General features: G+C 58.8%; 4 protein-coding genes across 14 annotated transcripts in view; 1 reads left to right on the top strand and 3 right to left on the bottom strand.

Annotated features, from left to right (window-relative positions):
* The window catches only part of ZMYM3 (zinc finger MYM-type containing 3), a 32,003-nt gene extending 19,388 nt beyond the window's left edge, over positions 1-12,615 (top strand). For 6 of the 7 annotated variants that reach the window (XM_058032835.1, XM_058032834.1, XM_058032833.1 and 3 more), the window contains exons 12-25: positions 378-550; positions 978-1,143; positions 4,821-4,879; positions 5,419-5,587; positions 6,182-6,297; positions 6,453-6,627; positions 7,181-7,327; positions 8,047-8,150; positions 8,557-8,725; positions 8,846-8,997; positions 9,441-9,555; positions 10,380-10,634; positions 10,719-10,836; positions 11,243-12,615. In XM_058032835.1, the coding sequence (XP_057888818.1) occupies positions 378-550; positions 978-1,143; positions 4,821-4,879; positions 5,419-5,587; positions 6,182-6,297; positions 6,453-6,627; positions 7,181-7,327; positions 8,047-8,150; positions 8,557-8,725; positions 8,846-8,997; positions 9,441-9,555; positions 10,380-10,634; positions 10,719-10,836; positions 11,243-11,441 (2,117 nt within the window). In that variant the 3' untranslated portion in view covers positions 11,442-12,615. The remainder of the gene's footprint in view (positions 1-377; positions 551-977; positions 1,144-4,820; positions 4,880-5,418; positions 5,588-6,181; positions 6,298-6,452; positions 6,628-7,180; positions 7,328-8,046; positions 8,151-8,556; positions 8,726-8,845; positions 8,998-9,440; positions 9,556-10,379; positions 10,635-10,718; positions 10,837-11,242) is intronic. The other variant, XM_058032836.1, reaches the window with a different exon arrangement.
* A 459-nt stretch (positions 12,616-13,074) lies between these two features.
* Positions 13,075-14,167, bottom strand: LOC131088626 (gap junction alpha-3 protein-like). Its single transcript, XM_058032844.1, is given in 2 exon segments — positions 13,075-14,113; positions 14,116-14,167. Coding segments are annotated over 2 exon segments (1,014 nt in total). The 3' UTR covers positions 13,075-13,151.
* A 642-nt stretch (positions 14,168-14,809) lies between these two features.
* GJB1 (gap junction protein beta 1) lies at positions 14,810-17,653 on the bottom strand. Of its 2 annotated transcripts, none has more exons than XM_058032706.1 (2): positions 17,636-17,653; positions 14,810-15,795 (listed from the first exon to the last, which is right to left on the bottom strand). In XM_058032706.1, exon 2 carries the CDS (start codon positions 15,782-15,784, stop codon positions 14,945-14,947), a length of 840 nt encoding a protein of 279 aa, XP_057888689.1. In that variant the 5' UTR covers positions 15,785-15,795; positions 17,636-17,653; the 3' UTR covers positions 14,810-14,944. The 2 variants fall into 2 exon arrangements, with proteins under 2 accessions (XP_057888689.1, XP_057888688.1); XM_058032705.1 differs by lacking the exon at positions 17,636-17,653 and adding an exon at positions 16,473-16,562.
* A 4,060-nt stretch (positions 17,654-21,713) lies between these two features.
* The window catches only part of NLGN3 (neuroligin 3), a 40,793-nt gene continuing 34,696 nt past the window's right edge, over positions 21,714-27,810 (bottom strand). For all 4 annotated transcript variants that reach the window (XM_058032347.1, XM_058032346.1, XM_058032348.1 and 1 more), the window contains 2 exons: positions 24,821-25,610; positions 21,714-24,419 (listed from right to left, as the gene is read on the bottom strand). In XM_058032347.1, coding sequence (XP_057888330.1) covers positions 23,582-24,419; positions 24,821-25,610 — 1,628 coding nt within the window. In that variant the 3' untranslated portion in view covers positions 21,714-23,581. The remainder of the gene's footprint in view (positions 24,420-24,820; positions 25,611-27,810) is intronic.

Raw genomic sequence — 27,810 nt, 5'->3', positions numbered from 1 at the left:
GTCCTTGGGGAGGGCCTTCTCACAGCTTTTCTCTCTCTGGGGGCTGGGGAGACAGCAGGTGGCAGCTCCGCTCCTCCTGTCATCATGCACTTCTACGCTCTTGCGTCTGGGCTGGCCTGACCTGGCCTTGCCCTGCCTGCTGGGTTCCTGCACACAGGAGGTTGGAGTCAGACTCTTCCTAGAAGCATGGAGGTGAGAGATGGCAAGTCCCCGTGAGGTCCCATCTTATCCCAGCCCTAGGGGCCAGTGCTGGATTGTTCCCTACAGTGTGTTGCGTGTGCTCTGTTGTCTCCGCAGACCTGGATTCTGGTCATGTTTGGGTCAGGGAGGCCCCCAGTTCATCCTGGGAAGGTTTCACTCCTATTGTTTCTCCGCAGGGTGTGTGCTTCTTTACAAACAGGATTTCACCAAGAACCTGGGCCTGTGCTGCATCACCTGCACCTACTGTTCTCAGACCTGCCAGCGGGCGGTCACCGAGCAGCTGGAGGGCAGCACCTGGGACTTCTGTAGTGAAGACTGCAAAAGCAAATACTTGCTCTGGTACTTCAAGGTCAGTATTGGCACTGGCAGCTTGTGCTAAGTGCTGTGGTGGGCACGGCACCCAGATAAGTGGGCATTGCACTGAGGAAGTTCACACTGCTGGAGTCTGGCTGGCACTGCTGCGGAGAACCTGGCACTGCTGGAGTCCTGCCTGGCAATGACGGGACACTGCTACGGGGAAGCTCACGTAGCTGGAGTCCCCAGCTGATCCTGCCAGACAGAGCACTGCCCTGAGGAAGCTCACAGTGCTGGATCCGCGGCCAGTGCTGCTGGGAGAAGTTCGCACCGCTGGAGTCCCCGGCTGGCACTGGCAGGGCACTGCTGTGGGGAAGCTCACTGCACCTTGCGATGTGCACCTTTCACTGGAGAGTTGTGTTGCACTCGGAGGGGGTGTGGTTAGTTACTCGTTGTTTCTCTCCTGCTGATGCGGGCTTTAGGCAGCTCGGTGCCATGCCTGCAAGCGTCAGGGGAAGCTGCTGGAAACCATCCACTGGCGGGGGCAAATCAAACACTTCTGCAACCAGCAGTGTCTGCTGCGATTTTACAATCAACAGAACCAGCCCAACCTGGACACGCAGAAGGGGCCCGAGAGCCTGCTGAACAGTGAGTAGGAGGGAGGGAGGGAACCTGCATAGCTCAGTCTGAGAGACACAGGGAAGACTCAACAGCAGGGGGTGGAAGCTGCCTGCCTGGGACTGGAGGAGACGCTAGGGAACAATCCTGCACTGGCCCCTGGGGGGGAAAGGACGGAGTGGGACCTAATGGGCTTCTCCATCTCTAACATCTATGGTTCTATGACACACAGGGCCCAGACGGGAGGAGCCGGTGCCAGCGTGCTGCCTGTAGCTCACACTCTTAGCGAGGATACTCAGGGATTTAACATCCTCAAGTTGCCAGCGGAGAGCTCGATTTACAGGGTTAGGGGACAGCGTGGTTTGGCATGACAATCCACCTGCAGCCTCACACCACCTCCGAGCTGTGACCTTCTCAGATCTCATAAACTAATCTGGATTGGGCCAGGTCAGTGCTTGGATGGGAAACATTCAAGGACAAAGAAGGGTGCTGCAGGAAGTGGTGCTGGTGATGCTGTAGGTGGGCTCTCCTTCAGCCAGAGCTGAACCTAGAACGGTCTTGAGGGAGCGCTGAGCTGCTGGAGGCACTGTGTCTTGCGATGTTAGGTTGGAGTCCTACCACTTACCCAAAGTTCACTGCAGCTTTGGGGAGTTGCCAACCCTGTGTCCCAGATAACCCCATTCTGCATCCATGGAGAACCAGCTGGAGAGGAGATTTTCACTGCCTGTTGCCCCATTTCCTATCATTAACTCAAGCCAGTTCCTTATGGAAGATTGCAAAGTGCTTTGGGATCCCTCAGGATGGAAGGTGCTCCTAGTGACAGTGACAAGACACCGCTTGGCCCTCGGACACCTGCAGTCTCATTCTGCTTGGTCTTTCTTAGGCCACGATCTCCTGGGTGACCTGGGGATATAGTTAAAGTGCTTGCAGCTTACAGTGGGACTTGCTGCAGTGCATCAAGCTTCAACACATACCTGCATCACAGGTTCAGGGCTTTGCTGGCCTCCCTGGGATTTCATGATGTGTAAAACCCTGGCTAGGGTGTGCCAAGGAGAGGAAACCAAGACAAGGAGCTTCTCATGAGAGACTCATCCTCCATCTCCTGACTCTTGAGGTTCCTCCCCTGACTGTAGAGCACTGATCACAGGACAGGGGAAGCTCTGGATGTCGTTGCTGCTTAGGCAGCAAAGCAGAGCTGCCCTGCCAGAAGCAGCACGTTCCCCCAGCTGGGGGAAGCCCAACCTGCCTTCCAAGAGCCACGCTCCATAACAGGCTGTGTGAGGTGACAGCTTAAGTGGCAGCACACTGGACTGACCTGGAGAAGGAACTGTTGGTCTCTGCTGGCACAGGGGTGCCCATGGGAATTCTGCTTGATTTACAGTGCTCTGCTCCCAAGGGAGGAAGACATGCTGGTTCCTGTAGCTCACCAAGTGATTGCACAGCCCTAGCCATGCTGTTCCATTTGTCCTCTACTGTCAAAGCGTGTTGCTTTTGAGAGATCTGTAACATGGCTTTTGGACAGGCACAGTGGCAAGCTCTGCCTGCTGAGGGAAGATGTTTCACACTGTTCAGCCCTTGTCTCCTTGGAACCATGGACCACAAGACTGAGAAGTACCTTCACCACCAGCACCAACCACGAGAGTCAAGCCTCGTCCACCACATCTCTGGAGGCCCCCCAGAACTCTGCTGCTCAGTATGTGGGGCATCACTCTTCACTGTGCCACAGCTGCATCTCCATGCAACCTGTAAGGACTAAAGGGAGCCAAGGAAAAGCCTGTCATCAGTTGTGAGTGCTCAGCTGAGCACGAGTTCCAGGCTGCCCCAGCAGTTGCTGTGCTTAGTGGATGCTGCTGGTTGCACTGCACCCTCTGTATGCTCTGGCACACCAGTCCCCTGCCAGATGTGGGACAGCTGTGGACATCCTTGCCCCAGGACTGTGAGATACTGCTGAGTTTGCAAAGGAAAGATGCTGAAGCCAGGACCCACTTACACAAAGAGCTTTCCAGCTGTGCTGTGCTGTGCAGGGGATTTTAGGAGGACCAGCTTCTGCATGGTCTCCTGTGGACCTGACAGCTTTGTTCCCAGCTTGCAAGGGACTACCTGGATTTCAGGCTCATCTTGGACAGAGCTGCTTATTCTTGCTTATTCTCTTGCAGCCAGTGATTGCCTAAAACCATCAATTCCTGTGATCCAGTGGCTGCAACCAGTCTGGTGATCCTGACAGTTCTTGTAGCTGATCATACAAGCAGACATTGCCTTGCTGGGAACAGTTCATGTAGTGTGGAACTGAGGAATTTTGCTTCAAAACTGTGCCCAAAGGCTTCCAAAGGAGCTGGCTCTGCACTGGGCTGTCCAGCTGGAGAGGGTAGGAGTCACAGTTGTGGCAGGCAGTGCCTTGACAGCTCCTTGTTGGTGTTGGGATGAGAAAAAGAACAAGCTGCAACTTTCCTGGAAGCCTGGACACATAGCATATGACAGGAGAATCTTGTTTTCTTTAGTCCTAAATCATTGACCAGTGGGGCAATCGTGTTTGCTTTAGATTCTGCTGCAGCAGAAATTCTGCTCATAAGCCACAGTTTGTCTTTCCTCATTCAGGCCATTGGTGTTTCCTGCCTGAACCTGCTGCCCATCCACTTTGGGTTGTCAGGGTGAGTTCTTGGCCCCTGAGACTGCTGCAGATCCTGTGGCTGAATGCTCAGCTGCAGATTAGGGAGCTTCCTCCAGCTGGGGTTTATCTGTTGCCCCCTGTGGTGGTCAGCAGGTGGAGCCTGATGGGCCTCAAATTGTACAAGAATTATTCTTCATTTCCTCAGGTCAGAGGAAGTCTTCACAGTGTGAATGTCCCTGTGTTGCACCTTTAGGAATCTGGGTCTTTCCTGAAGGACCTGTCTGTGTACAGGAGCTGTGAATGGACCCGCCACTGCTTTTGGGTGCTGGGACCTGCTGCTGTCCTTGCAGGGTCTCCTTCATGCATGGCCCACCAGTGGAAGGCAATTCTTTCAATTCTTTCTGCCAGTCACGTGGGTAACCAGGGATCACTGACGACTGCGATGAAGGTGCTCTGGTAGCCCACCAGCCTCTGAGGTGGGTGCAGGTTTTCTGCAGAGCACATGAGCTGGATTCTCATGCAGGGCAGGGTGATGGTGTCAGAACCTGAGACCAGCGTCTGCCACACATGCCTCTCACCTGCAGGTGATCCTCTCTTTCCTTAGGGGAATGGACTGCATCCCTAGGGCTGGGCAAAGCTGTCTCTCTGCTTTCTGGGATTTCTCACAATGCTGCTGCTAGCTCTGTCACCTTCTTCCTCGGGATCTCGAAGCACTTTGCCAAGATATTTGCTGCAGGGATATGGAGGCACAGGGAGGGGCCATGGCTCGGTACAGCAAGCCAATAGGCAGAGCTGGGATTAGAGCCCTGGATTCCTCTCTCTACAAGGGGCTGGGATTTCTCCTGACCTGCTGTCATGGGGAAGGGGTGGACTCTAAGGGAACACAAAATCACATGGGAATAACTTGATTTTGGAGTTGTAGTGTCTTCTGAGGTGTTAGGGCTAGAGATTATGGAAACATTAACTGTTCCTGGAGTGGCCAGGGGCAGTTTCTGGAGAGCCTGTCCCTGCTCTCTGGCTGCTTGCACCTCCAGTCCCAGCAGTGGGACATGTTGGCCCAGGAGCTCTTGAACTTAAGAGTTGTTGCTTTCTCTTACAGGTCAGACTTCAGAGCCAAAACCAGCTGTCCCTTCCACACAGAAGGCAGAAACTAACATGGTAAGACCCATTGGTGGTAGGAGTTGGCAAAACAAAGGGGCTGTCCCCAAAGAGAAGACAGTTCTGCCATTGCTCAGGGAGATTTCATTCTTACAAAACAATGCATTTTATGATGTCTGGGTAGTGGGAAATGAAAAGAACTCCTAGGAAGGCAGCATCAACATATCTCCTGCAAGGGGGAAGAATAACTGTTCCCCAGGAATCAATGATGAATATTCTGACACTGTTTCACTGGCTCCTTTTTGCCCAGTGCTTTCCTGTGCCTGGGTATAGTTGCTGTCCCACTGTGCCCCTCTACCCTGTGGGACAGGAGCCACCACTGCTGGACTCCTGGCAGAGCAGAGGCAGCACGCAGGCTTGCTGCCTGCCAGGAACAGCTTGGCTGTCCTTCATCAGAGCCTGACCGTGGGAGAGTCCACGTGTTAGGGACCGCCAGGCTCCAGGAGGTGCTTTGGGAGTCATTCTGTCTGCACCTGTAGTAGGGAAGAGATCGTGCTGCCTTAGGTGGACACCAACCTCCTCCTTTCTGCATTTCCCAGCTGTCAGCAAAGGCCTCCTCAGCCCAAACCTCTCCAGCTGTGCCGCCTCCTGCCCCACCTCTGGTTCCAGCCACCCCTCGGAAAAACAAAGCTGCCATGTGTAAACCCCTGATGCAGAACCGGGGTGTCTCCTGCAAGCTTGAAATGAAGTCCAAAGGATGTCAGACAGGTAGGAAAGAAAGACTTCACTGTAGGATTACAGGGGCATTGTGGAAATGCAAGTGACAAGTGACATGTCCCTGCTCCACACTGTGAATCCAGCCTGAAATGCTGCACAGAGCAGGCTGGGTGTTTGGCACTGTGCTGAGAAGTCTCTGGGCACACATAGGTAGAGGGCACACATGGCAGGGCTGTTGATAGGGAACCCATTTCCATCACAGCAAAAGGAGAGATGTAGAGAGCTCTGTAGTATGATCCTACCTCTTGTGGGGCAGCTCCTGTTCCTCTGGAGATCATTAGCTTGTCTGAGGACTGTCTGCTAAACCAGTTCCACTCTAGTTCCTGCTGTGTGGTCTGCAGCATATGCAAGGCAACTAGACCTCTTAGCAGGGCTATGTAAGAGCAGGATTTGTAGTTCTGGCTAAGGCAAGCCTCTCTTGTTGCTGACTTTGACTTGCTGCTGTTGCAGCTCTGCCCCTGAGTCCAGGAGCTGGTGGCTGGAAGGGCCGTGGTGCTGGATGGCTGGGGGCATGGCAGCATGCAGCAGAGCTGGGTGGAGGAACTTCAGGGATTAATGTCACTGATGTATTTTTGCTCTTGTCAGAGGCTGACTGGAAGCCCCAGCTGGTTGTGTTGCCAATCCCTGTCCCGATCTTCGTGCCTGTGCCTATGCATATGTACTGCCAGAAAGTACCTGTGCCTTTCTCCATGCCTGTCCCGGTAAGCACCACGCTTCACCTGCTTGTGTTCTCCTGCTCTTGTCATCCTGCCTTGCTCAAATCTCCCTGCTTCTCTGTTCATGCTCTTCTCCTTCCTCTGCTTTTGTGTCAGTCTACTGAGTGTCACTTTTCTGCCTGGTGTGCTGCTGTCCACAGGTGCCTGTGCCAATGTTCCTGCCCACCACGCTGGAGAGCACAGAGAAGATTGTGGAGACCATTGAGGAACTGAAGGTGAAGATCCCCTCCAATCCCCTAGAGGCTGACATCCTGGCCATGGCTGAGATGATTGCAGAGGCTGAGGAACTGGACAAAGCCTCCTCAGACCTGTGTGGTAGGTTCTGCCAGGGCTTGGTCTGGTCCAGCAGCTGGGATCAAGGGGGATTTTCCAGCTCTTGGAGCTAAAGCACCTGCTGGGATTGTGGCTCTCCCAAAGCCTTTGGAGAGGAAGCAGGGAAGACCAAGTCCTTAACTTCTACTGAGGAGGTACCAGAAGGGAAGAGCTGCAGCAGGGATCAGTGTCTGCCACTGTCCCTTTTGGGGGTGCCAGTCTCGTGGCATATGTGCAGCTCTCTCAGTTTATTCAGGTGGCTGTAGAGATTCTTCCCTAAAGCGGCTTCCATGCTACAAAAGGTAGCTGCATACAGCCCTGGTCTTGTAGGTTTTTTTACCTAGGGGCTGCATTCCTGTAAATGGCAGTGATAGGGATTGTGGCTGGGGTGACAACAACCTTCCAATGTTTTTCTGTCCAGGGAAAGCTGGACAGCTCAGGTGTCGTGGGGCTGCTCTGATCACAGGGATCCTGACTTCGTTTTTCAGTTATCACAGGGAAAACAGACAAAAGATTTTCAAGAAAGTTTCGTTTCTGATGAACTTTTTTCTTTCAGACCTGGTGAGTAACCAGAGTGCAGAAGGTCTCCTGGAGGACTGTGATCTGTTTGGACCAGCCCGGGACGATGTGTTGGCCATGGCTGTCAAGATGGCAAATGTCCTTGATGAGCCGGGCCAGGACCTGGAGGCTGACTTCCCTAAGAGTAAGAGCTGGGTGACACAGGGCTACTGAGGGGGCTCCCACTGCCCTCAGCTGTGTGCTCTCACCTCCCTGTGCCCTCTGACTGACGTGGTGTGAGAGCCCTGCGGTGACTGCAGCAGGGCTGGGGAGACCACCACTTCTGAAAGAGTGTTTGTTTGTCCAGACTAAACTTACCTGCTGTGAACTTAAGACCCAGAGAGGGGGGGGATGAGAAGCTGATTTGAACAGCACAAAGAGCAGGGCAGCAGCACTGGTGTGTTTATGAGTGATGATTCCAGAGGACCCAGCTAGATGAGAAACCTGGACAAGACATGGCATCCTGAGAAATGGCAGAATTGCTGAGTGTCTGTTAACAGAAGGTGGAAGAAGAGGCAGGGACTTGCAGGAGCATAGCAATGCAGCAAACAACAGAATTGAGCTGCCTGTGCCAGGCTGTCCACAGTACTGGCCTGACAGCAGGGAACAAGGAATGTTCCTCAATTTTAAAAAATAAACAAAAAACTGTCCGAGATGAAAATGTGGGGTTCTGGTTATTCTCAGAAATTTTAGCATTCTCTGCCAGAGCCTTATTTCCTTAGTTGGGCTGTGGCTGAAAGTTCATTCCAGGCAGTGGTAGAGGATGTGAAGTGTTCCCTCTTCATTTTGCTGTAAAAATCAGGCCAGCACAGAGGGCAGGATGAGAAGTCTCAGCTGAGCCCTTCTGCCTGTGTTTCCTTTCAGACCCTCTGGACATAAACCCCAGTGTGGATTTCCTCTTTGACTGTGGGCTGGTGGGACCAGATGAGGTGTCCACAGAGCAGGACCTGCCTCGAGCTGTGCGGAAGGTGAGGAGTTCTCTGTGGGTACTGCCTGCTTAAAGCCCTTTGGGTTTGCAGTGGGAGCTGCCACCTGGGCTGTAGGAGCTGAAGTGTACCAGAGTCTTTGGTGTGCTGGGGAGGTTGTGCCCTCTCCTTTCAGGGCATGGTTGGCCTGCAGGCCACTCCTTGAATGAAAATACTTGCTTGTCACTTTGGAGGAGCTTTGAATGCTACAAATCATGTGACAGCTAGCTGGTCTCTTTCTTGCCTGTGACCCTTGTAACTAATGAGCTTTGTTGGCTTGGCTGCCAGCAGAGTGGTGCCTGGTGCAATGGCACACTGTAGGGACCTGGCAGTCAGCAGGTGTGAGGGTGGCCAGGAGTCCTGCACCTGTGCCAGGCGGGTGCCCAGTCTCACAAACACCTCTCTGCAGGGGCAGAAGCGCCTGGTGCTCTCTGAGAGCTGTTCCCGGGACTCGATGAGCAGCCAGCCCAGCTGTACAGTGCTCAACTACTCCTATGGTGTGAATGCCTGGAAATCCTGGGTACAAGCCAAGTACGCAGGGGGAGAAAGCAGCAAGGGAGAGGAGCTACGCTTCGGCCGTAAGTGCCCTGTCTGATGCAGTGCAGAGGCAGAAACCTCCCAGAAGCTGCACCTTGGGGTGCTGAGGTGTTCCTGACCTTGTAGGCTGTTGTCTGAGACTGCTGTGCTTGTCTCTGCAGCCAAGCCCATGAGGATCAAGGAAGACATCTTAGCCTGCTCAGCAGCTGAGCTCAACTACGGCCTGGCACAGTTTGTCAAGGAGATAACGCGGCCCAACGGGGAGCGCTATGAACCAGACAGCATCTATTACCTCTGCCTTGGCATCCAGCAGGTGAGGGGGGCCTGCTGCCCTCATCCTCTACAGCCAGACTGGGCTCAGATCTGGTGAGGGAAGCCTGTACCCTTCATTCTGCCTTCTGGGGACCCAGAGAGGCTGGCTGGATTCTCCTTTAGTGCCTCAGCCCAGGACAGCATCCCACCTGGTTTCGTCTTTGTTCCCAAGCTCAAGAGTAGGGTGGCATCTATTCCCCAGCCTTGCACCCTTTTTGCACATCTCTGAGGAGCACTGGGGGATCTCCCCAAACTCAGGCCCTTCTTCAGCCCTAAGTCTGCTTTGTCATGCCCCAGGGTTTTCTTTGCAGCTCTCTGTGTCTGCCCAGCAGCTCTGGTGGTGCAGGGAGGGGTGCTCTGCATATGTGCCCTGTGCTCTCTGGGGAGGGTTTGCATTCCAGGTGCTGCTGTGTTTCTCTTGACTGTGTGTTCTGTCCTTTCTAGTACCTGCTCGAGAACAATCGTATGGTGAATATATTTACAGACCTTTACTACCTGACCTTCGTGCAGGAGCTGAACAAATCCCTGAGTGGCTGGCAACCCACAATCTTACCAAATAGTATGTGTCTTCAGAGTACCTTCAGTCCCCATAAATCCAGTTTGTGCTTGTAGTCTGATTGTGCTCCCCCAGCTTCAACCTTGGCATGGGCAGCACAGTTCTGCTGTGTGTTGAGGTCACACTGACCCAAACCAACTGCAGAGCCAGCATGGTTTGTGCTTCAGCTGCTTCTGTTGCCCACGGTCAGGGTAGCTGAGAGCAGAGCACCTGTACTTTGTATCTTGGGACAATTTGAATCTACAACACTTCACAGTGATGTCTCCACCCTTTGGTGCTTGTGCTTATGTTCTCAGCACATGGATGAGCCCTGCACATGGTGCTAAGCCTTGGCCAAGGTTGCTGTGCTGCTGCCTTGTGAATGGACTAACCTAGAGCTCTGCAGAGGCTTTTCTTGTTGCTGTGATCTGGGCTGCCTTCCCTGCTGTGTCTTGTCAGTAGTTATTTCACAGATCCAGCCTCATCTCTGCAGACTGGCTATCCCAGGCAGAGCCATTTGACTCCAGACCTGTGTATCTAGGCAGGAGCTGGCCAGATTTCTCCTGCCTGCTGCTTTTCCCTAATCTCTCACTGAGTGTGGTGGAGCACCGACCTGGAGTTCACTTTTTGGCCATCTGTAGTGATGAGCACTTAGGATTGATTTGGGTTCTCACCTGTGGTTTGGCTGTGATCTGGGGAGGCTTATGGCTGGGCAGAGCTCTAGCTGAGGAGAAAAACCTTGTGGAAAAAGAGATGCTGTGAAGCATCAGTCTTTTGCAGAGGCAGGGTGAAGGGATTGCCACAAAGCCACTGCTGATGTGACCTTTTTCTCCCTCTGTGTGTTGCAGACACAGTTTTCTCCCGTGTCGAGGAGGAGCACCTCTGGGAGTGCAAACAGCTGGGTGTATACTCACCCTTTGTGCTTCTCAACACCCTCATGTTCTTCAACACCAAGTTCTTTGGGCTGCAGACAGCAGAGGAGCACATGCAGCTCTCCTTCACCAACGTGGTGCGCCAGTCCCGCAAGTGCACCACAGCCCGTGGCATGACCAAGGTGGTGAGCATCCGCTACTACGCTCCTGCCAAGCAGAAGAAAAGCCGAGGTGGGTCTGGGGGAACATCTCTGTTCCTCCCCCTGCATTCCCCACCAGGACCCAGCCATGATCCAGCTCTCTCCCTCTCTGCAGATGGCGGCTCTGGAAAACGGAAGCGTGAGGAGGAGGTTCCGATGCTGGAGCAGCGGGAGAACAGGATGAATCCCCTCCGATGCCCAGTCAAGTTTTATGAGTTTTATCTCTCCAAATGGTGAGGCTTTCTCTGGAGAAGAGGCATGTGCCATTTTGGGGCCACTTCTTAGTTTTGATGGAACCTGGTGTGACTGCTGCTCTCCATACGTTTGTACAGAGCATGCAGTCTTGCCCAGGCTCTGTGCTGCTTCACTAGCCCAAGTTTGAGGGAATGCTTCTCTCTGGCCTTTTGCACTTCCTGCCCTTCTCCAGACTGGCAGGAATGTGCAGTAAAGAGTCCAGTGCTTGGGTGGTTGGGGGTTTTGGCCTTGAACAAGGAGCTGTAGGCTGAGTTTGTGTCCTTATCCTACTGAATGATGAGAGGCTGTGATGAGCTGTGGACACCCCTTGCTAAACACAGGCCAGGCTGTCTGAGCCCCTGCAGGGAGCTGCAGCCCAGGTCTCACCCTGCTGTCTCTCCACAGTCCCGAGAGCCTGCGGAACCGCAGCGACGTGTTCTACCTGCAGCCCGAGCGCTCGTGCATCGCCGAGTCCCCGCTATGGTACTCGGTGATCCCCATGGACCGCAGCATGCTGGAGAGCATGCTGAACCGCATCCTGGCCGTCAGGGAGATCTACGAGGAGCACAGCCGCCTCAGCAGCCTGGAGGACGACGTGGACTAAGGCAGAGGTGCTGCTGGACTGGCTGCACTCCAGCCCTGGACACCTCATCTTGCTGCTTCCCATTGCAGGGCAGGGGCCGTGCAGCATAGGAAGGGATGGTGCTGCAGCAGTGCTGTCCCTGCATCATTACCAGACTTGGACCTCCCATCCTGCTCGTTACAGGCATCCCCTACGTGCGTGGCCCCCACACTCAGCTCTGTCTCCAGTTCTGGCTGCTGGGTGAGCCATCTTCCCCAGGGTCTGTTCCCATGGCACAGGAGTGGCAGAGTCCCTGGTGCAGCTCCCCTTGCCCAGCCCTGTCCCTCCCCTACCCCCAGCCCTGCCACTGCCCCTCTCTCCCTGTGCCCCAGGGCAGGAATTGCACAAAACACATTGCCCCGTTGGACCAGTGGCTCCCAAAGCTTTTACTTCCCACTTCCTTTAGCATTCCCTCACAAGGCTGGAGGCGTCAAGGCAGGAACAGTAGCTCTGCTGCTGGGGCAGGATTGTCTTTTCAAGCCAGTGGGCATGGGCCCCAGGCAGCCTGACAGCTGTTGGGTCAGGGGGAGAACTTTTGTCCCAGGGCGAGAGAGATTTGGGTTGGTTGCAGGGAGTGGATGGGGCTAACACTGGAATTTGTGGGCAGAGATCTGGCCTTGCCACAGGGATACCTCCCTTGTGTGCAACCAGAATGCCTCCCTCTCTTTGGTCAGTGTTTTCTGAGTCTGCTGAAAACTGATGGAGATGGGTCTGTACTAGTGCTGCCCCTCTATCCCCAGTGTTCCCTGTCTTGGTGTAAGGACCCTCCCCTGTGCAAGGTGCCATCAGTGGAAACCTCTGCTCCAGCCAGGGGCCCAGGCATTTGCTTGCAGAAGCAGGGAGCCCTGCCTGGCCTCCCCCTCCCTCCCACAGCCACAGGCTGCCACCACCCTGCCCAGGGCAAATCTGGCTCCAGCTGTGCCACTCCATGCTGCCTCCTGCCCCTTCTCGTGTTCTGGTCGGTTTTCTTGAGCTGTACACGGGTCTCCTGTTGAGCCTGTATATATTGTTCTGGGCCCTGGCCTGGGGCCATCTGTTCTCTGTGTCCATGTGGAGAGTGAGCTGCTCACCAGTCTTGTTGTAGTGATGCCAGGGCAGTAGGACTAACCCTGTGTCTCTGGAAACCATTCATTTCAAATAAAGATGTGGAAAACTTTGGCAGCCCCTGGTTTTTCCCCCTGGGCAGGGTGAGCATTGTGGAAGAACAGGGCCAGTGTCCCTGTGTTGCAGTGCACCTTGCTCCTGTCCATCCCAGCCTGAACTCCCTGCACTTCCTACCTTGCCTGGGCCCTGCTGTCCTGCCAGCTCTGCAATGTGATGATGGCCTCTGCCCCAGTGCCCACTGGTGCCAGCATGGCATGCCCTGCCTGTCCCTGCCCTGGGCCCATAGTGTGCAGCCCCACCCAAGCCAGCGGTGGCCCTGCCCTGGCCATGCAGTGTGACCGTAGATGGAGCAGCTGGAGAGCAATGCCGCAGAGCAGGAGTCAACTGAGGTGCAGCAAGTGTTTATTTTCTCCCCCTTCCAAGCTCTACTCTCAGCCCTGCTGCTCCCAGGAGTGCCAGGAGCAGCTGAGCAGTGTCCCCAGGACTGTTCCCAGCTCTCCATGCTTGGGCCTGGCAGAGACTGGAGACACAATCACCACAGTGACCACCCACACATTGCCCATCCCTGACCATCCCAGCAGGCCACATTTACACTGCCAGGTCTGCTGTTCTCACATCCCTGTGGGACCCACCAGCCACCCCTAACCATGCACCTGCCTTCTTCAGCGGTGCCAGGCCATGGCGGGGGCTGCCACCCCTGGGCAGAGTGACATAGGTGCTGCCAGGCCCTACAGGCCCGCCAGGAGCGGTCAGGATGCGGGACTTGGGGCCTGGCCCCCGACGGCACTTGGTGAGACCCAGGTGGTAGATCTCCACCAGGTTGAGCAGCAGGGACACGCAGGCCACCCCCAGCATGAAGAGGATGAAGATGGTCTTCTCAGTGGGCCGGGAGATGTAGCAGTTGACCGTGTTGGGGCAGGGCCAGCGGCTGCAGGTGTAGAGGGGCTTCAGCTGGAACCCATACAAGGCGTACTGGCCCACAATGAAGCCCACTTCCAGCAGAGCCTTGAAGACGATGTTGCAGATGTAGGTCCTCAGGATGGCCCCCCGCATGCACACCCGTGCCCTGGTGTTCCCTGCAGGGAGCTGGGGCTGCCTGGGGCGCTGCCGCCTGGCCCCGCTGGCGGCCCGCGCTGCCGCTTGCTGCTGTGCCTTCTCCTCCAGATGCACCAGGTGCAGGATGTGCCCCAGATACACAAGGCTGGGGGTGGAGACAAAGATGATCTGCAGGACCCAGAAGCGGAGGTGGGAGATGGGGAAGGTGCTGTCATAGCAGGCATTTTGGCAGCCGGGCTGCTGCGTGTCACAGGAGAAGCCAGACAGCTCGTCACCCCAGACCCGCTCCGCGGCTGCCCCCAGCACCAGGATGCGGAAGACGAAGAGGACGGTGAGCCAGACCTTCCCCACCACCGTGGAGTGCTCCTGGGCATTCTCCAGCAGCCGGCCCAGCAGGCTCCAGTCCCCCATTGCACGTGCTGTGGTGCCCTGCAAGACAGCCACCCTCCAGACACAGCCGCCCCACAACCCACCAAAACACCGCCCCACTCCCTGGCCAAGCAGGTGTGCACAGACCCAACCCAAGGCCGTCCCTGGAGTGTCCCCATCCTGCATCCCAGGGACCCCCTAACCTGTCACAAGGAGAGCAGGGGGAGCAAAGGCCTCCAGCAGAGAGCTGGGAACAGCCACGGTGGCAGCATGGGGACCTCTCACCGTAGAGGGTGCGTGGGGCAGAGCCCGGTGCTCCCGCGCTGTCCCCTCCTGTCACAGGGGTGTTGGGGGATGCTGTGAGGCCCCTTCCCAGCCGGTCCCCAGCTCCTCTGTGGGGTGCAGACCAGTCTGCCTGCTCCGTCTGTCCGCTCACCCAACAGCAGGCATGGGGTTATTGGGGCATGAGGCAGCTGCGTGCCCCATTGGCTTTCATTGTGACTGGCACATCAAACAGCCACTGGGGAAACTTTTTCCCTCTATTTTTGGTCTGGGCACTTTTCTAATTATATTCGGGGCTGCAGGGGCTGGTGCTGGGGGAGCGCAAGCCCTTGGACACTGATCAATGCCACCCAGGGGTCACTGGCCGCTGCCGGCTGCCAGGGCAACACAGCCACAGGCCCAGCTCAGCCCTGGCACTGCAGCCCCCACAGCCCCTCGTGGCATCTACCAGGGCTTGGGTGCAGGGATCGACACCCCACACTGGCACCCCAGCTCCCAGCATATCACGGCCAGAGCAGAAAGGAGGGAGGCAGCACCTGAGAATGGAGATTTAATGGCCCAAGATGCCCTCCTGGCCATTGAGGAGAGCCAAACTCACGCCTGAGGGATGCTATCCATGGGACAGGGACAGTAACAGGCCCATGGGGCGACTGTGGGGCCAGTGGCCCCTGCCCCTAGCAGGCAGAGCAGCGGTCACCCTTCTCCTGCAGCCCAGAGTTGCGGCGCAGCATGTCCTTGAGGGAACCGTCCTGCTCTGTCAGCAGCTGGTTGATCTCGTTCTGCTTGTACTCAGAGGAATGCTTGTGCCCATAGAAGGAGCCCTTCCCCGACGAGGGGTTGGAGTGGTGCTGACTTCGGCGGGCACAGGCCCGCACCACCAGGTAGACCAGCTCTGCCATGTTGAGGATGATGCAGACGCTGGAGGTGACCAGCATGAAGACAGTGAAGATGGTCTTCTCAGTGGGCCGGGAGATGAAGCAGTCGACAGTGTTGGGGCAGGGGTAAGCCTCGCACTTTACCAGCCGCATCATCTGGTAGCCGGGGTAGAGCATGTAGAAGATGTACATGAACACGGCCTCGAAGAGCAGCCTGAAGACCACGCTGCAGACATAGGTCCACCACAGCGATCCCGCTATGCGCATCTTGTGCTTCTTGACCTCTTCCATGTGCTTGGCATCCGCGTGCCCGGTCATCACCAGCAGCTTCTTCTCCTGGTGCTGCTGGTAGGCCACGTGCATGGCCACGAGAAGGGCTGGCGTGGTGACGAGGATGAGCTGCAGCGCCCACAGACGGATGTGGGAGATGGGGAAGAAGTGGTCATAGCAGACGCTGTTGCAGCCAGGCTGCTGGGTGTTGCAGGTGAAGGCGGATTTCTCATCCCCCCAGACGCTCTCGGCTGCCACCACTAACACCATTATCCGGAAGATGAAGATGACGGAGAGCCAGATGCGCCCGATGGCGGTGGAGTGGCGGTTCACCCCGCTCAGCACCGTGTACAGCCCAGCCCAATTCATGGTTTCTCACTCTGCAGGAGAGAGCGGTGAGGGATGGTGTTAGCAGCAGGAAGGACCCCTGGCTGAGAGCCAGCAGGGCCGGGCTCCGGTGGCAGCAGCCCCAGGAGGGACATGGGAGCAATTGGGTGGCAGCCCTGGTGGGTGGAGAGTAGGATCGACAGACAGGAGGATGGCAGCATGGCTCCTGCTCCTGATACGGCTCCAGGCAGCATTTTGGCCAGAGCAGGCGGGAGACTGGCTGCCGCAGCAGTGCCAGATTCTCCACTCCTGCCACCCCATGCTGGCACAGGGATCCTAACCCACAGCTGCCACAGAGAATGGGGATGAAGCTCCCACACCTTCTCTGGGACCCCCAGTACCCAGTGCTGAGCTCTTTGGCTAGGAATGGTCCCAAGGAGCTTCATGGGCTCCACTGCACCAGTGCCTCCCTTTGTCCTCCCATTATCTGCAGGAGCATGGCCACGGAGCCCTGAGCTGGGGGATCCCCCCGTGCAGCCCTGCACTGCCACCCTCCCAGGGCCATCCTTGTCCGGGGAACACAGGGCCACCCCACCCCCAGGCACGGACCCCTGCCCCACCAGAGCCACCCACGGGCACTGAGCACCCCGGGAGCTGCTTCCCACCCCTGCAGGAGTCTGGGCGGCCGGGACCAGCCACCCCCAGTGCGGAGGATCCTGGCGACGCGTACCTGCCGGTGAGGAAGGGTCCTCGCAAGCTGCCCCCAGTGGCCCCTCTAAGGTCTCATGCCTCCCGCAGGAGAGCTCTGCTCCGCCTGCCCTCGTCTCTCTCTGCCACTGCCCTGCACTGGAAGTCATATGCTGCTTTATAAACTATTTACATACAATGGGGCCTTTATTGGCCCATGAACAACACACTTTAGCATTCAGATCTAACGCCCTGACTTCCGCCCACCCTGGCCAAACAAAGTGCCTGTGTGCTGCATTCCCGCTGCTCGGCCCTGCACCCACTCCCACCTCCCCACCACGCCCCGCACCGACCCCGGACACGGCCCCGCCACCCGCGGGCTGCTCGTGGCTCTGCCCGGCGGGACCCACCCCGCAGACAGACATCGCCGTGCCGGACGGGCCACACAGCGTGTCCGGAGGTCCCTTCCCAGGAAGCATGGCCATCCCGCATGGACAGCACGGGGCGCTGGAGCAGGGGTCAGCACTGAGCTGCCGCGGGGCTGGGTGGCACTGGGTGTGAGCCCTGCCATCCCCTCAAGGCTCTGGTGCCAGCAGCAGTGTCTGTGAGGGCACCCGAGCTGCCCCGCGTGTGCCGTGGGAGAAAGGCGGCCGAGTGATGCTGCTGTGCTGGGGCTGCGCTCCTCCCGCGAGAGGGACTCACCGACGGTGTCCTACAGCTCGGACATGCGGCTGGGACAGCAATCCCTGTGCTCGCACAGCCCCCGTGCCCCCCAGGCTGGGGTCACAGCCACACCGCCACACTGTGCTCCGTCCCTGCAGGGATGGCACCGTGTCCCTTGGGTTTTGTCCCCAGCCTCAGGTGGGGAGCAGCATACCCAGTAAACCCTCCCAGCTGGGTGCCTGCAGGCTGGCAGGGCAGTCAATGCCATCCCAAATGCCACCTCCTGCCCTTAGCCCAAGGTGCGAGCAGCCGGAGCTGTGCAAGCGGTGGCGGCCAAAGACCGTCCAGTAAAGCTGTGAGGATGCCGCTTGTGCCCTCAGTGCCCCTCTGCCCACTCCCGCCATGAGGGCCAGCGCTGCCGGCTCTCCCCTCCCCTCCCAGGGTCGAGCCCTGCCTGTGGCCCCCATTGTAGCCCCCTGGTGCTCCCCAGCTGGGGGACACGCGGCCACCCCCGGAGCGGCGCTGTGCCCGCCAGCTTCTCACCTCCACAGCAGGACAATCAATCAATGCTCGTCGGGATTGCAGCAATCAGTCGGCACCGCACCACCCCCCTGGACTTTATACTGCCCTGCAGGCACGTCCCCCGCCCCCTCCCAAACAGCCTTGCTCCTTCCACGACTGCCAAGTAAACACCGCAGGTGTGTCCGGCCCTGCTCACACCCACCCGACCCACCAGGCGGCTGAGCATCCCCCGGGGCCAGCTCCCGGGCTACTGCAGCACCGGGGCCCGGCCAACCCCCAGGGTGATCCCCGGGGACGTTTCTGGTCCCCGCGGCCCCACTCCCCTGCTGTGAGCATCCTCCCCGCTGCATTCCTTGCCAGCCAGGCACATACACCGTGGCGGAGCCCTGCTCTCCACCTGGGGGATGATTCTGAGCACCCCCGGCTCTCGGAGCACCTTGATCTGGTGCTTCAGGCTGCCGGCTGGCCCCTGGGGAGCCACCAATACCCCGATTTAATGTGTAAAAGTCCAGCTGGGAAAAGACAAACAGCCGGTCAACGATTAACTCGGCTGGCCCGCTTCAAGGTCCCGCCGCCCAGCACCCCGTGTGGGACACGGCGACCCTGCCGCTCGTCCTGGGCCCCTGACCGGGCTGCAGGAGCCCGTACACGCCGTCCCTTGCAGGAGGGTGACGTTAGTGCCGGTGTCCCCGCATGGGGACGGCAGGGTGGCACTGTGCAGCGGCTGGGGCCGCTCGGGGTGCCCCCGCAGCTGGACGGGGATCGGTGGGCAGCGAGATACCGGCGGTGGGCGGCGGTGCAGGGCTGGCTGGGGCCATCGAGGCCACAATCTCGGTCTCCGATAATCCGCCACACCTGAGTCAGCAGCGCCGGCGAGGAGCGATAGCGCGGCGGCACCGCCCAGTCCCGCACCCTGGACGGGCTCCGGGGTTTAGCGGAGGGCAAAGTGGGGCAGCAAGGGGGTAATGGGGCCCGGCTGCAGAGATCGGGCTGGGGGGGCCACTGGGGGCCACCAAGAGGAGGGCAGACTGCTGAGAGCTGGGCTGGGCTGAGCTAAACGGGACTAAGCACAATGGGAGGCTGGCATGGGGAGAGGGGTCCTTGGGAGCCAGGGTAGGGGTGGCTGGGGGGCACTGGGAGCCAGGGTAGGGGTGACTGAGGGGCACTGGGAGAGAGGATAGAGGTGGCTGGGGATTATTGGGAGCCAGGATAGGGGTGGCTGGGGGACACTGAGAGCCAGGCAAGGCGTGACTGGGGATTACTGGGAGCCGGTTGAGGAGTGGCTGGGTATTACTGGTAGCCAGTTGAGGGGTGACTGCGCCAGGCGAGGGGTGAATGGGGATTACTGGGAGCCGGTTGAGGGGTGCCTGGGGATTACTGGGAGCCGGTTGAGGGGTGACTGCGCCAGGCGAGGGGTGAATGGGGATTACTGGGAGCCGGTTGAGGGGTGCCTGGGGATTACTGGGAGCCGGTTGAGGGGTCGCCGGGGGCTCGGGCCGTGCGGCGGGGGTGTCGCCAGGTGGCGCTGCGGGGCCGGGCCGGGGGCGGCGGGGCCGCACCTGCCCGCGGCAGCACCGGCGGGGCTCAGCGTGGGAATCCCTCTGAAATGTAGTAAAAATGGAGAAAAAAACAACCGGAAAGAGGAGGAGGAACCCGGGGCGTTGCTGCTCAGCCCGGTGCCCGCCCGCTGTCCTTGCAGAGAGGTGGCTGGGAGGGGCAGAGGTCCCGGAGCGCGGGCAGCCCCCTCGCTGCTGGCCCCAGGCTGAAGTGCAGGAGCCATCGGTGAAGGACAGGCTGTGCTGAACAGCGGCCGGCGCTGCCTCCCGTACCCAGAAAAGTGCCCCACCCGCGGCCACGCTGCCAGAAATGCGCTCCTTGTTAATGACGCTAATTGTGGAGGTAATTGGTGTCTAAAGTTGCAGCGGAAGAGTTCAAAGACGTGGGCACGTCTAACGCAGATAAACTGATGAGATGGGCAGGACTGAGTCAGCATGAGGATGGTGGGACTGGGGTGACGCAGCTGCTGGCATTCTCCTAGGGTCAGAGAACTTGCAGCCCAGCAGTCTGTATGGGTACGATGGACGAAATCAGGATTGAGCCATCACTGAAACATCTCCACTGCCGGGAGGACTGCAGAGGAGGCTTCCAGAGTCCCCTTTCCCCGGCCATTGTGCTCCAGGCGGGGCTGGCCCTGTGGAGGGCTCAGCCTCGTCACTGGATGGGCGCTGCAGTGCTGGGGCTGCTGGCTTCCAGGCCAGGACTGGCAGCAGGACAGGCATCCCTGGACCCAGGCTGCTGTTCTCAGAGACACAAAACCCTCTGCTCTGAGTCAACTGCCAGGAAGGTCACTGGCAGTGGGTGAGCACAGAAATCCTTTGTGCTGCTGCAGCACAGGGCAGAGGGGGTTGCCGCCTAAGACTCAACAGCTTGTTCTGCCTGCCTGTGAGTCTGCTCTCCTGTGTCCTGGGTGCATCAGAGATGTGGGGAACAGCACCAGGGCACTATTCCAGTGATGCTACTGTGAAGATGTCCTGGTTTAAGAAAAAGTGAGTTTTTTGGGATGCTGTGGTCAACTGAGGTTTCAAGTGTGTTTCCAGGGGAAAGCCTATGCTACAAGAGGGACTCCTCCCTCCTTGATGAACTGAGAATTGATTATCTAAAGGGTGGTGATGGACTGAGAGTTGGTGATCTGAGGGGTGGATGTATTGGAAATTTGGTGGGGGGGAGGAGGAATGTTTTTGGGAAGGTTTTCATTCCAAGTTCTGTGTTTATATATAGTTGCAGGTTAATAAAGTTTTTTCTTCTTTATTCCCAGGTTGGAGCCTGCTTTGCTCTATTCCTGGTCACATCTCACAGCAGACACCAGAGAGCATATATTTTCATGGGGGCACTGGCATTGTGCCAGCGTCAGACTGTGACAGAAGAGCAGCATCCCTGCCCTCCTGCTGGCTGTGGATCCTGAGGATCAGCCAGAGGCCAGCCACAGGTCACTCCCTCCCTCCCTCCCTCCCTCCCTCCCATGCCAGGGACACCTTTGCAATTGAGTTCCCTTATGGTTCTCCTTGCCAGCAGCCCTAAACATGTCCCCTGAAGCAGAGGATGTGCCACAGTTGTCACGCAGATGTAAACTGTTCATACCCTCTGGGATACAGTGTCCCTTGAGCTTTGCCAGGTCTCCAAAGGAAAACTGTTGATGGTCAAGGACACTCTGGACAGATGGCAGCCTCAGGAGTTTGCAAAGGCAGTAGCACAATAGCACTGGCTTGTCTGTCACCAGCTTGCCTCGGGGTCCTAGCTTGAGTTGGCCTCGCTGGCACATGTGGCAGCACGCAGCTGGGGCTGTGCAAGGATGAGGAGAGGGGACAGAGGGCAGGGCAATCCCCTAATCTGGGGCAGAAAGGCATCACCCCCTCAAGAGGGCACTGGGCACCCTGTGGGATGCCACAATGGGCAGCACCAGGGCTTTTAGGGGGGTCCAGCACAGGGTCAGGAGCACTGTGCTGGACAGGCTGACATGTGCCCGTGGTCCTGGAGCTGCGAATGTGCCCGGGGGGAGGAGGGCAGAGCCCCACACTCGGCTTCCTCACAGCCTGTGCCCCTGCCTGCCCCGGCTCCCCTGGCTCGGGGCCTCGGCCCTGGCTCCAGTGTCTGCGGCTGCCTGGAGGCAATTCAGCCCCCCCCTCCGCTCCTGGTATCCATGGCAACTCCAGCTGAAATTACATTAAAAAGAAATGAAACCAGCAGCTTTTCTCTTTGGCAAATAGGGGGAGGGGAGCTCAGCTGGGAAAGGCTGGGGAAGGGGTTTGAAGTTCGGAGGGAGGGGGCTGTGGGACAGATGCATTCCCATGTGGGGTCCCGGTGCTGGGGGCAGCAGGGCCGGGGGGATTTGGGGACATGGTGGCACACGGTGTTGGCAGTCCTGGATACTGTGGTGCCAGCGTGCATGTGGGGGTGCAGCACCCTGACATGGGGGGTGATCCCAGGGTCCTCCTGCTGCCTCTGTAGGGGGTACCAGCAACATGAGGACCAGCACAGGGCACCCCACCCACCCAGCCCGGCAGTCCCCGCATGCTCCAAGAAGAGGCGAGACACACCGCTATTAAAAATATCACTTCTGTTTTATTTGGAATTTGTTACTCTGCGCGGGTGACAGGGTATAAATACATTCTGCAACGAGCATCCTCACCCTGAGCCCTGCGCGGGGCGGGGGCCGGGCGGGGTGCGGGGCCCTCGTTGTTGCAGGGCCAGCAGGGCCATCGATGCGCTGGCCCCGGGCAGCAGGGCCAGCCGGCACCGGAGCGTCACGGCCGCCAGCACGGGCAGCGTCTGCCAGCCGGACCGTCTTGCACAGGGACAAGACTGGTGTCCCCACAAGGACCTGTCCCTTTCTCCTGCCTCCCCAGGCCCCAGGTGCTAGTGCTCACCTCGGGGGGCTGAGACTGGGGTACCCCACGTGGGATCCCCTGCAGCTCCTTCTCCATGCCCGACCACACCAAAGCCACTTGCCTAGAGCCACGTGTGGCTCGGTGGCCACAGCAGATGCCCCAGCCCCAGCACAGGTTGGCTCCCAGACCCACACGGGCTGCATCACCCCCAGAGTCCCTACACAGGCATCTGTTCCAGCTGCACATCCTGGATGCAGGAGCTGGGGTCACCCCACGATGGGGTAAAGGCCCCAGTGGAAGCAGCCTGGGAGGCAGAGTGGATGCTGGTGAGCAGCTCACCCCGCTCCTGCCGCAGGCTGCAAACCACCGGCTCTGCTTTCGGGCAACAAGCACGGGCAGGGAGGGCACAGCACAGCCCCGGGGCAGTGGTGAAGGGATGTGGGATGCTCCTGGGGGAGCAGGGCAGGGTGGGGAGCATGAGGGGCTGTCCTGGGTTCATGGGAGTGAACAGACAGTGCTCGGAGCAGGTGATGCCCACAGGGGCGGTGGGTGGCACTGGCCAGTGGTGGCGGTGAGGGACCGGGGCGGGGGTGCTCGCAGGCAGGCCGTTGGATAGGCTTTTTGGCTGAGATACGTGGGCACGGGTGACAGAGGAGGGAGAATATCAAAAAATACAAAAGAGCGCAGCCCCACAGTGCAGGAGGCACTGCCCTGCCTGGTGCCCACCCGCGGCAGGCGGGCGCCATGGGGGGCCGGCACCGTGCGCACACGCTGGCTTCTAACTGGCTTTTTATTTTATATCAAGAACACTTGGTTTTAAAATCTTTACAAAGGACAAAACGCGGCGACTCCGTTAGTGTGTAAAGAACTAAAGATCTGCTTAAAAAACGTCTCTGCAAAGAGAAATGACTGACACAAAAGAGATTCTCTGCAGCGCAAAGAGGGGCAGAGGTGCCAAGTCTCCAGCCCAGGGCCCCCTCCCAGGGTCCCTGAGCCCCAGCACCAGCCCCAGCGCCCGCATCCAGCACAAGGCCAGGTCCCTGGACTCTGCCCATTCCCTCTGCCTATAGCACCATGGCCCGGGGCCACTTCTCAGCACAGTGAAGGAGCCTTTTCCAGGGCTGCCAAGATGCCTGGGCACCGGCTGAGAGGGATGCCCAGTCCCGCTCCTCGTCAGTCCCAGGGTGCTCGGTGGGCTCAGCACTGGGGATGTGATCGCCCCACTGGGAGGCACAGCCACGGCACCGGGAACCCCGTGGCCACTGACAGCGGGGTACCCCTGCCCACCTGCACGGGTGGGTTGTGCAGGACTACACCATGTCCCTCCTGCACCCCACTGGCGTCCCGGGGCAACCCACGGGGCCCTGAGGCCAGGAGAGTCAAAGCACTTCTCAAAAGTTAGATAGGAACAAAAGAAAGCGCCGGGGCCGCTCTGGGACCCCCACAGGTCTCTGGGCTGGGAGCTGCACCGTCCGTGGGCGCTGCCCCTCTGTCTGGGGACTCCGTGGCCCCGCCGGTCCCTCTGCCAGTGTCTGCTGCGTGTGTGTGCGTGCGTGCATGCGTGTGCGCCGGCGGCGGGCAGCTATACCCTGGTGGTGGAGTGTGAGTGCGGAAGCCCCGTGCTGTTGAAGCCGGCGGTGAAGGTGTTGTAGGGGTGCAGGGTCTGCAGCCCCACCAGCGAGTTGGGGATCATGGTGATGGTGTTGGGGGTCATAAGCGGGATGTCGTCCGGAGAGCGGCGCAAGGTGAGGGTGTAGTCGGGCAGAGCGGCCAGGCGCAGGGTGTCGTGGGATGGCACAGCTTCGCACTCGTGGTGCCCCTGGCTCACCTGCAAGGAGGGCATCTCCTCATCAGGGGCGTGGGCGATGTCGTTGGAGGCGCCGCGCTGCGGGCTGGGCTGCCGGTGCGTGTCCTGCCGGCGCTTGTCCTTGCGGTAGTAGAGGGCGGCGAAGGCCAGCACGTTGAGGAAGAGGAGGGAGGCGCCCACGGCGATGGTGACGCTCAGTTCGGTGGAGTAGTCACGGGGGCTCTCGAGCAGCGTGCCCGCCTCTTGCTCCGGGCTCCACTTCTCCTTCCCGTTCTCGCTGTTGTAGGCGGGCGAGATGGCGGGGCGCTTGGTGGTCCAGATCTTGCTGTTGGGCCGGCGGGTGATGTGGGAGTTCTGTGTGGTGTCAGGTGGTGGCACTTTGGTGGTGGTGGAGGTGTAGTGGAACATATCGTGCAGGTTGTACAGGTGGGGAACCAGGTGCTTCCAGAAAGCCACCTTGGTGGCCCGGTAGTGGTCGCGTACCCGCGGCTTCAGCCCAATGTGCAGGTACAGCTGGTCACGGGGGTTGTACTTGGACCAGGCCACCTCCTCAAACCGGTTGGCCTTGGTGTGGATGAACTTGGTGTCCTGGGGGACAGGCTTGTTGGGGTCCCTGTGAAACACAGGCAGAACAGAACTAGCAATGGGAAAAGCCAAAGAAACAAAGAGGGAGAGCTGCATGCAGAGACAGAAACTGAGGGGACCTTTGCCAGTGGTGGCACAGGGTGGGCTGGGAACAGGTCTTGAATGACTGGGCAGCACCCAAGTCTCACCCAAGATAACCAGGGGCAACAAGCCTCCCCACCCATGTGGCTTGGTCCCAGGGGCTGGTAATGATCTAAGCTTCTTGCTTTGTGGCTGGCCCCAGTGAAGGTGCAGCACACAGGAACCTCTGGGCACAGGGAGCTCAGTGTCCCACACTGGGCATGATTACCCCCCCCCAACAGCACAGCCCCAGGGAGTGCAGCTGCAGTGAGTGCAGACCCCCGCGGCACGGCACCCATCCCCACTCACCCTGTCTTGGCAAAGTTGGTCCAGTAGGTCATGACCACGGCGCTGAGCATGACGTCGTTCTTGGAGAAGTTGCAGGGAAAGAGGTCTGTGGGGCCAATCATGGGGATCCCAAACACATAAGGCACCTCATCCCCGTGGGCTGCGTCGGACCATGCAGGCTTCATCAGGCTCTGGCAGTGGTGGTAGAAGGCGTAGAAGTAGGTGGGGGAGCCGTAGCGGGCGTGCAGGTCGGCTGTCACCACCGAGGGCTCTACCCACTGGTGGTCAGTGAAGAGGGCCACCAGAGTCTTGCGCCGCGTCTCGGGGTTGTCCCGGTCGGCCCAGTCCGTGTACATGAACTTGATGGTCTCCCTCAAGGTGTCCTTGCCCTCAGGGTAGCCGTACAGGTTGTCTACAAAGTTGGAGACTGAGTAGTCAAAGTCACTGCCTGAGACGCCGTCCTCGGGGTCCACCACACCCTCCACAAACTTCAGCCCTTCACCCTGGTTGACCCCCAGCATGATATCATAGTTGAGGAACTCGCCCTGCTCCATCAGGATCTCTGGGTCATCCGGGATCACGTCCCCATCAATGACTGGCCCAAAGGCCACGTGGTAGCGGGCTGGCTGGATGTCCTGCTCTACCAGCTCCTTGGCACTCTTCTGCCGCAGGCAGTCCACCATGTCCACGGTGTCCAGCACGTTGCAGCCCACCTTGTCAGCCAGCATGCTGGTGTACTTCACAGGCTGGTAATTCACTGCCCAGCTGGAGAGCGCGGAGCCGCTCTGAATGATGGCTCTCTGGAAGAGACCTGCAACACAGGCACGGAGTGGAGGAAGCTCTCAGCAGGGTTCCAACATGCAGGATGCAGCATGGAGAAGGCATTGATGCTCTTGTACCCCTGCAAGGAGCCAGCACGGCAGCCCACACCGTGTCCCTGAGCTGTGCTGCCTGCTGAGCTGGGCTCACACAGGGGGCTCAGCTCTGGGCTGCTGTGGGGATGGCAGGATGGCAGCTGCGAATGCAGGTGGGTGCTCCTGGAAGCAACCAAGGGCTGCTGTGCTCCCTGAGGATCCCATTGCAGGGGTGACCCAGCATCCCTGTCCTGGTGTGGGGAGAAGAGGGGCCATGGTTGCACCACAGCCTGGCCTTGCCAAGCAGCCTGTGCCACCCCAGCCACCCCAAGGATGTCTTACCTGGGCTCAGCACCATCCTCCAGCCCAGGTTGGCACCTGCCTCGCTGAGGAGCCAGGCTGTGGGCTGGCAGCAGTGGGAGGGTTAATGCCTGCTTGGGGACACTTAACCCTGCCTGTCCCACCCCACGGCTTTGTCAGAGTCCCCCTCCGCCCCCTCCCTGCTGCTTCCTGCCCAGCTGGGGCTGCTCAGTGCCAATCCGGCCCTGCAGGAGCACGCTGCCAGATGCACAAAGAGGGCCTTTCTGCCACCAGGAACACAGAGGGAGTGGACTTTCGCCCTGGAAAACGAGGCCACAAAGGCCCTGGCCCAGGCAGAGAAATGCGTGGCTTCGCTCCAGTCCCATGTCAATGGTGCTTGTGCTCAGAATACAAAGGGTGGTGAGGAAGCAGAGCCTCTGGGCCGTGAAAGGCAGCCAGTCCGGGGTGCACCCAGGGGTCCCTGCTCTCTGACCAGCCCTCTTTGCACCCCAAGTGCTGCCTGCACCCCTGCCAGACCCCAGCACTTGCTTTCCATGAGGGGCTGTTCCAGGTGACCCCTGAACTGGCACAGCAGTGTGGTGCCCATGGGGCTGCCCCTGGCACCCTGAAATGCAGAGAACCCCTGTGCAACCAGGGCTGTGCCACTCTGCAGGGAAGCAGAGCAGCACCTTCCTGCAACAGAAGCGTTCAGAGGCTCCTGGCTCCCAGCCACCATGTCCATAGCTCTTGTCTGCACGCACAGTCCTCGCTCTGCCAAGTACCTGACGTACAGTCCCATGCACTGGGACAAAGAGAAGTCACAAGCTCTGTTTGTCACCTCCTGGTGCCCTAGAAAGCCATACCCAGCCTACAGGCTGGAGACTGGCCATGGCTTTGCTTGCTCTGCGCCACCATCCACGTGCCAAGGAGGCAGGATGGGGTTTCCTGGCTCCCTGGAGATGCTGTCCCAGCAGCAGCCATTGCACTCTGCCAGCAGCATCACTTCCCAGACAGACCCACCAGGCTGGGCTCTGGCCCTGCCCACCACTGCCAGGGCAGCTGATGTCACTGTCAGCTGGTCCTGTCCCTGCTGGAGCCCCTCTGCCCTGTCTCTGCATGGCCACAGCCTGACCCAGGGCTCTGTGAGAGCCTGGACCTGTTGTGTCCTCCTGCTCCGTGCCAGCTCCTGAGTGAAGCCTGACCAGCACCCCAGGGAGGCAGCAGCACCCAGCACTCCACACTGCACCTCTGCAGCCTGCTGAGGCCAGACAGAAGGGGAATTTCTGCCTTTCCTTCCTGCTCCCCTCCCTGGTGAGCGTCCCAACACACCCAGCCTCCTGCAGGACTGGCTGCCACAGCATGGTGGAGTCAATGGTGGGGCCAGGGCTCTGCCAGAGGGTGGCTGGAACTGCACACTGCCACCAGCTGCTGCCAGCTCCTCAATTCCTCTTTGCTTTGCCCAGTAGCTGAGACTGAAAACACTTCAGGGGGCGTCTGGGCCAAGCCCTGCTCAGAGCAGGGTGCTGGGTGCCTTGTCCAGCTGAGATCTGGAGGGATGGCAGCAAAGGGCAGAAGCCCCCATGGAGAAGGAGATGGGGCAAAGCTTAAAAGCTTGCCTGGCACAGACTGCTCCTGCCCTGGTATGGCTGGCTGGGCAGAAAAACAGCACTTTGGTCACTGATAGGAATCAGAGTGACCCTACAGGGCCTGAGGCTGGCAGGGAGCTGTGGATTTCCCCAGCAGCCAGACCCAACATGTGCTGTACCAAGCCTCCAGTGTCTGCCGCTTGCAGCACCTGGCAGAGCAGGCACAAATCAGCAGCTTCATTAATAGCTTGTGATCACTAGATGTTTTATT

This window comes from Melospiza georgiana, chromosome 12, assembly GCF_028018845.1.
Source record: "Melospiza georgiana isolate bMelGeo1 chromosome 12, bMelGeo1.pri, whole genome shotgun sequence".
Classification (NCBI taxonomy): domain Eukaryota; kingdom Metazoa; phylum Chordata; class Aves; order Passeriformes; family Passerellidae; genus Melospiza; species Melospiza georgiana.
This window is presented reverse-complemented; position numbering and strand designations above follow the sequence as displayed.

Coding starts and splice junctions, on each gene's coding strand:
- GJB1 (XM_058032706.1), bottom strand. CDS start 15,784: ATGAATTGGGCTGGGCTGTACACGGTGCTGAGCGGGGTGAACCGCCAC.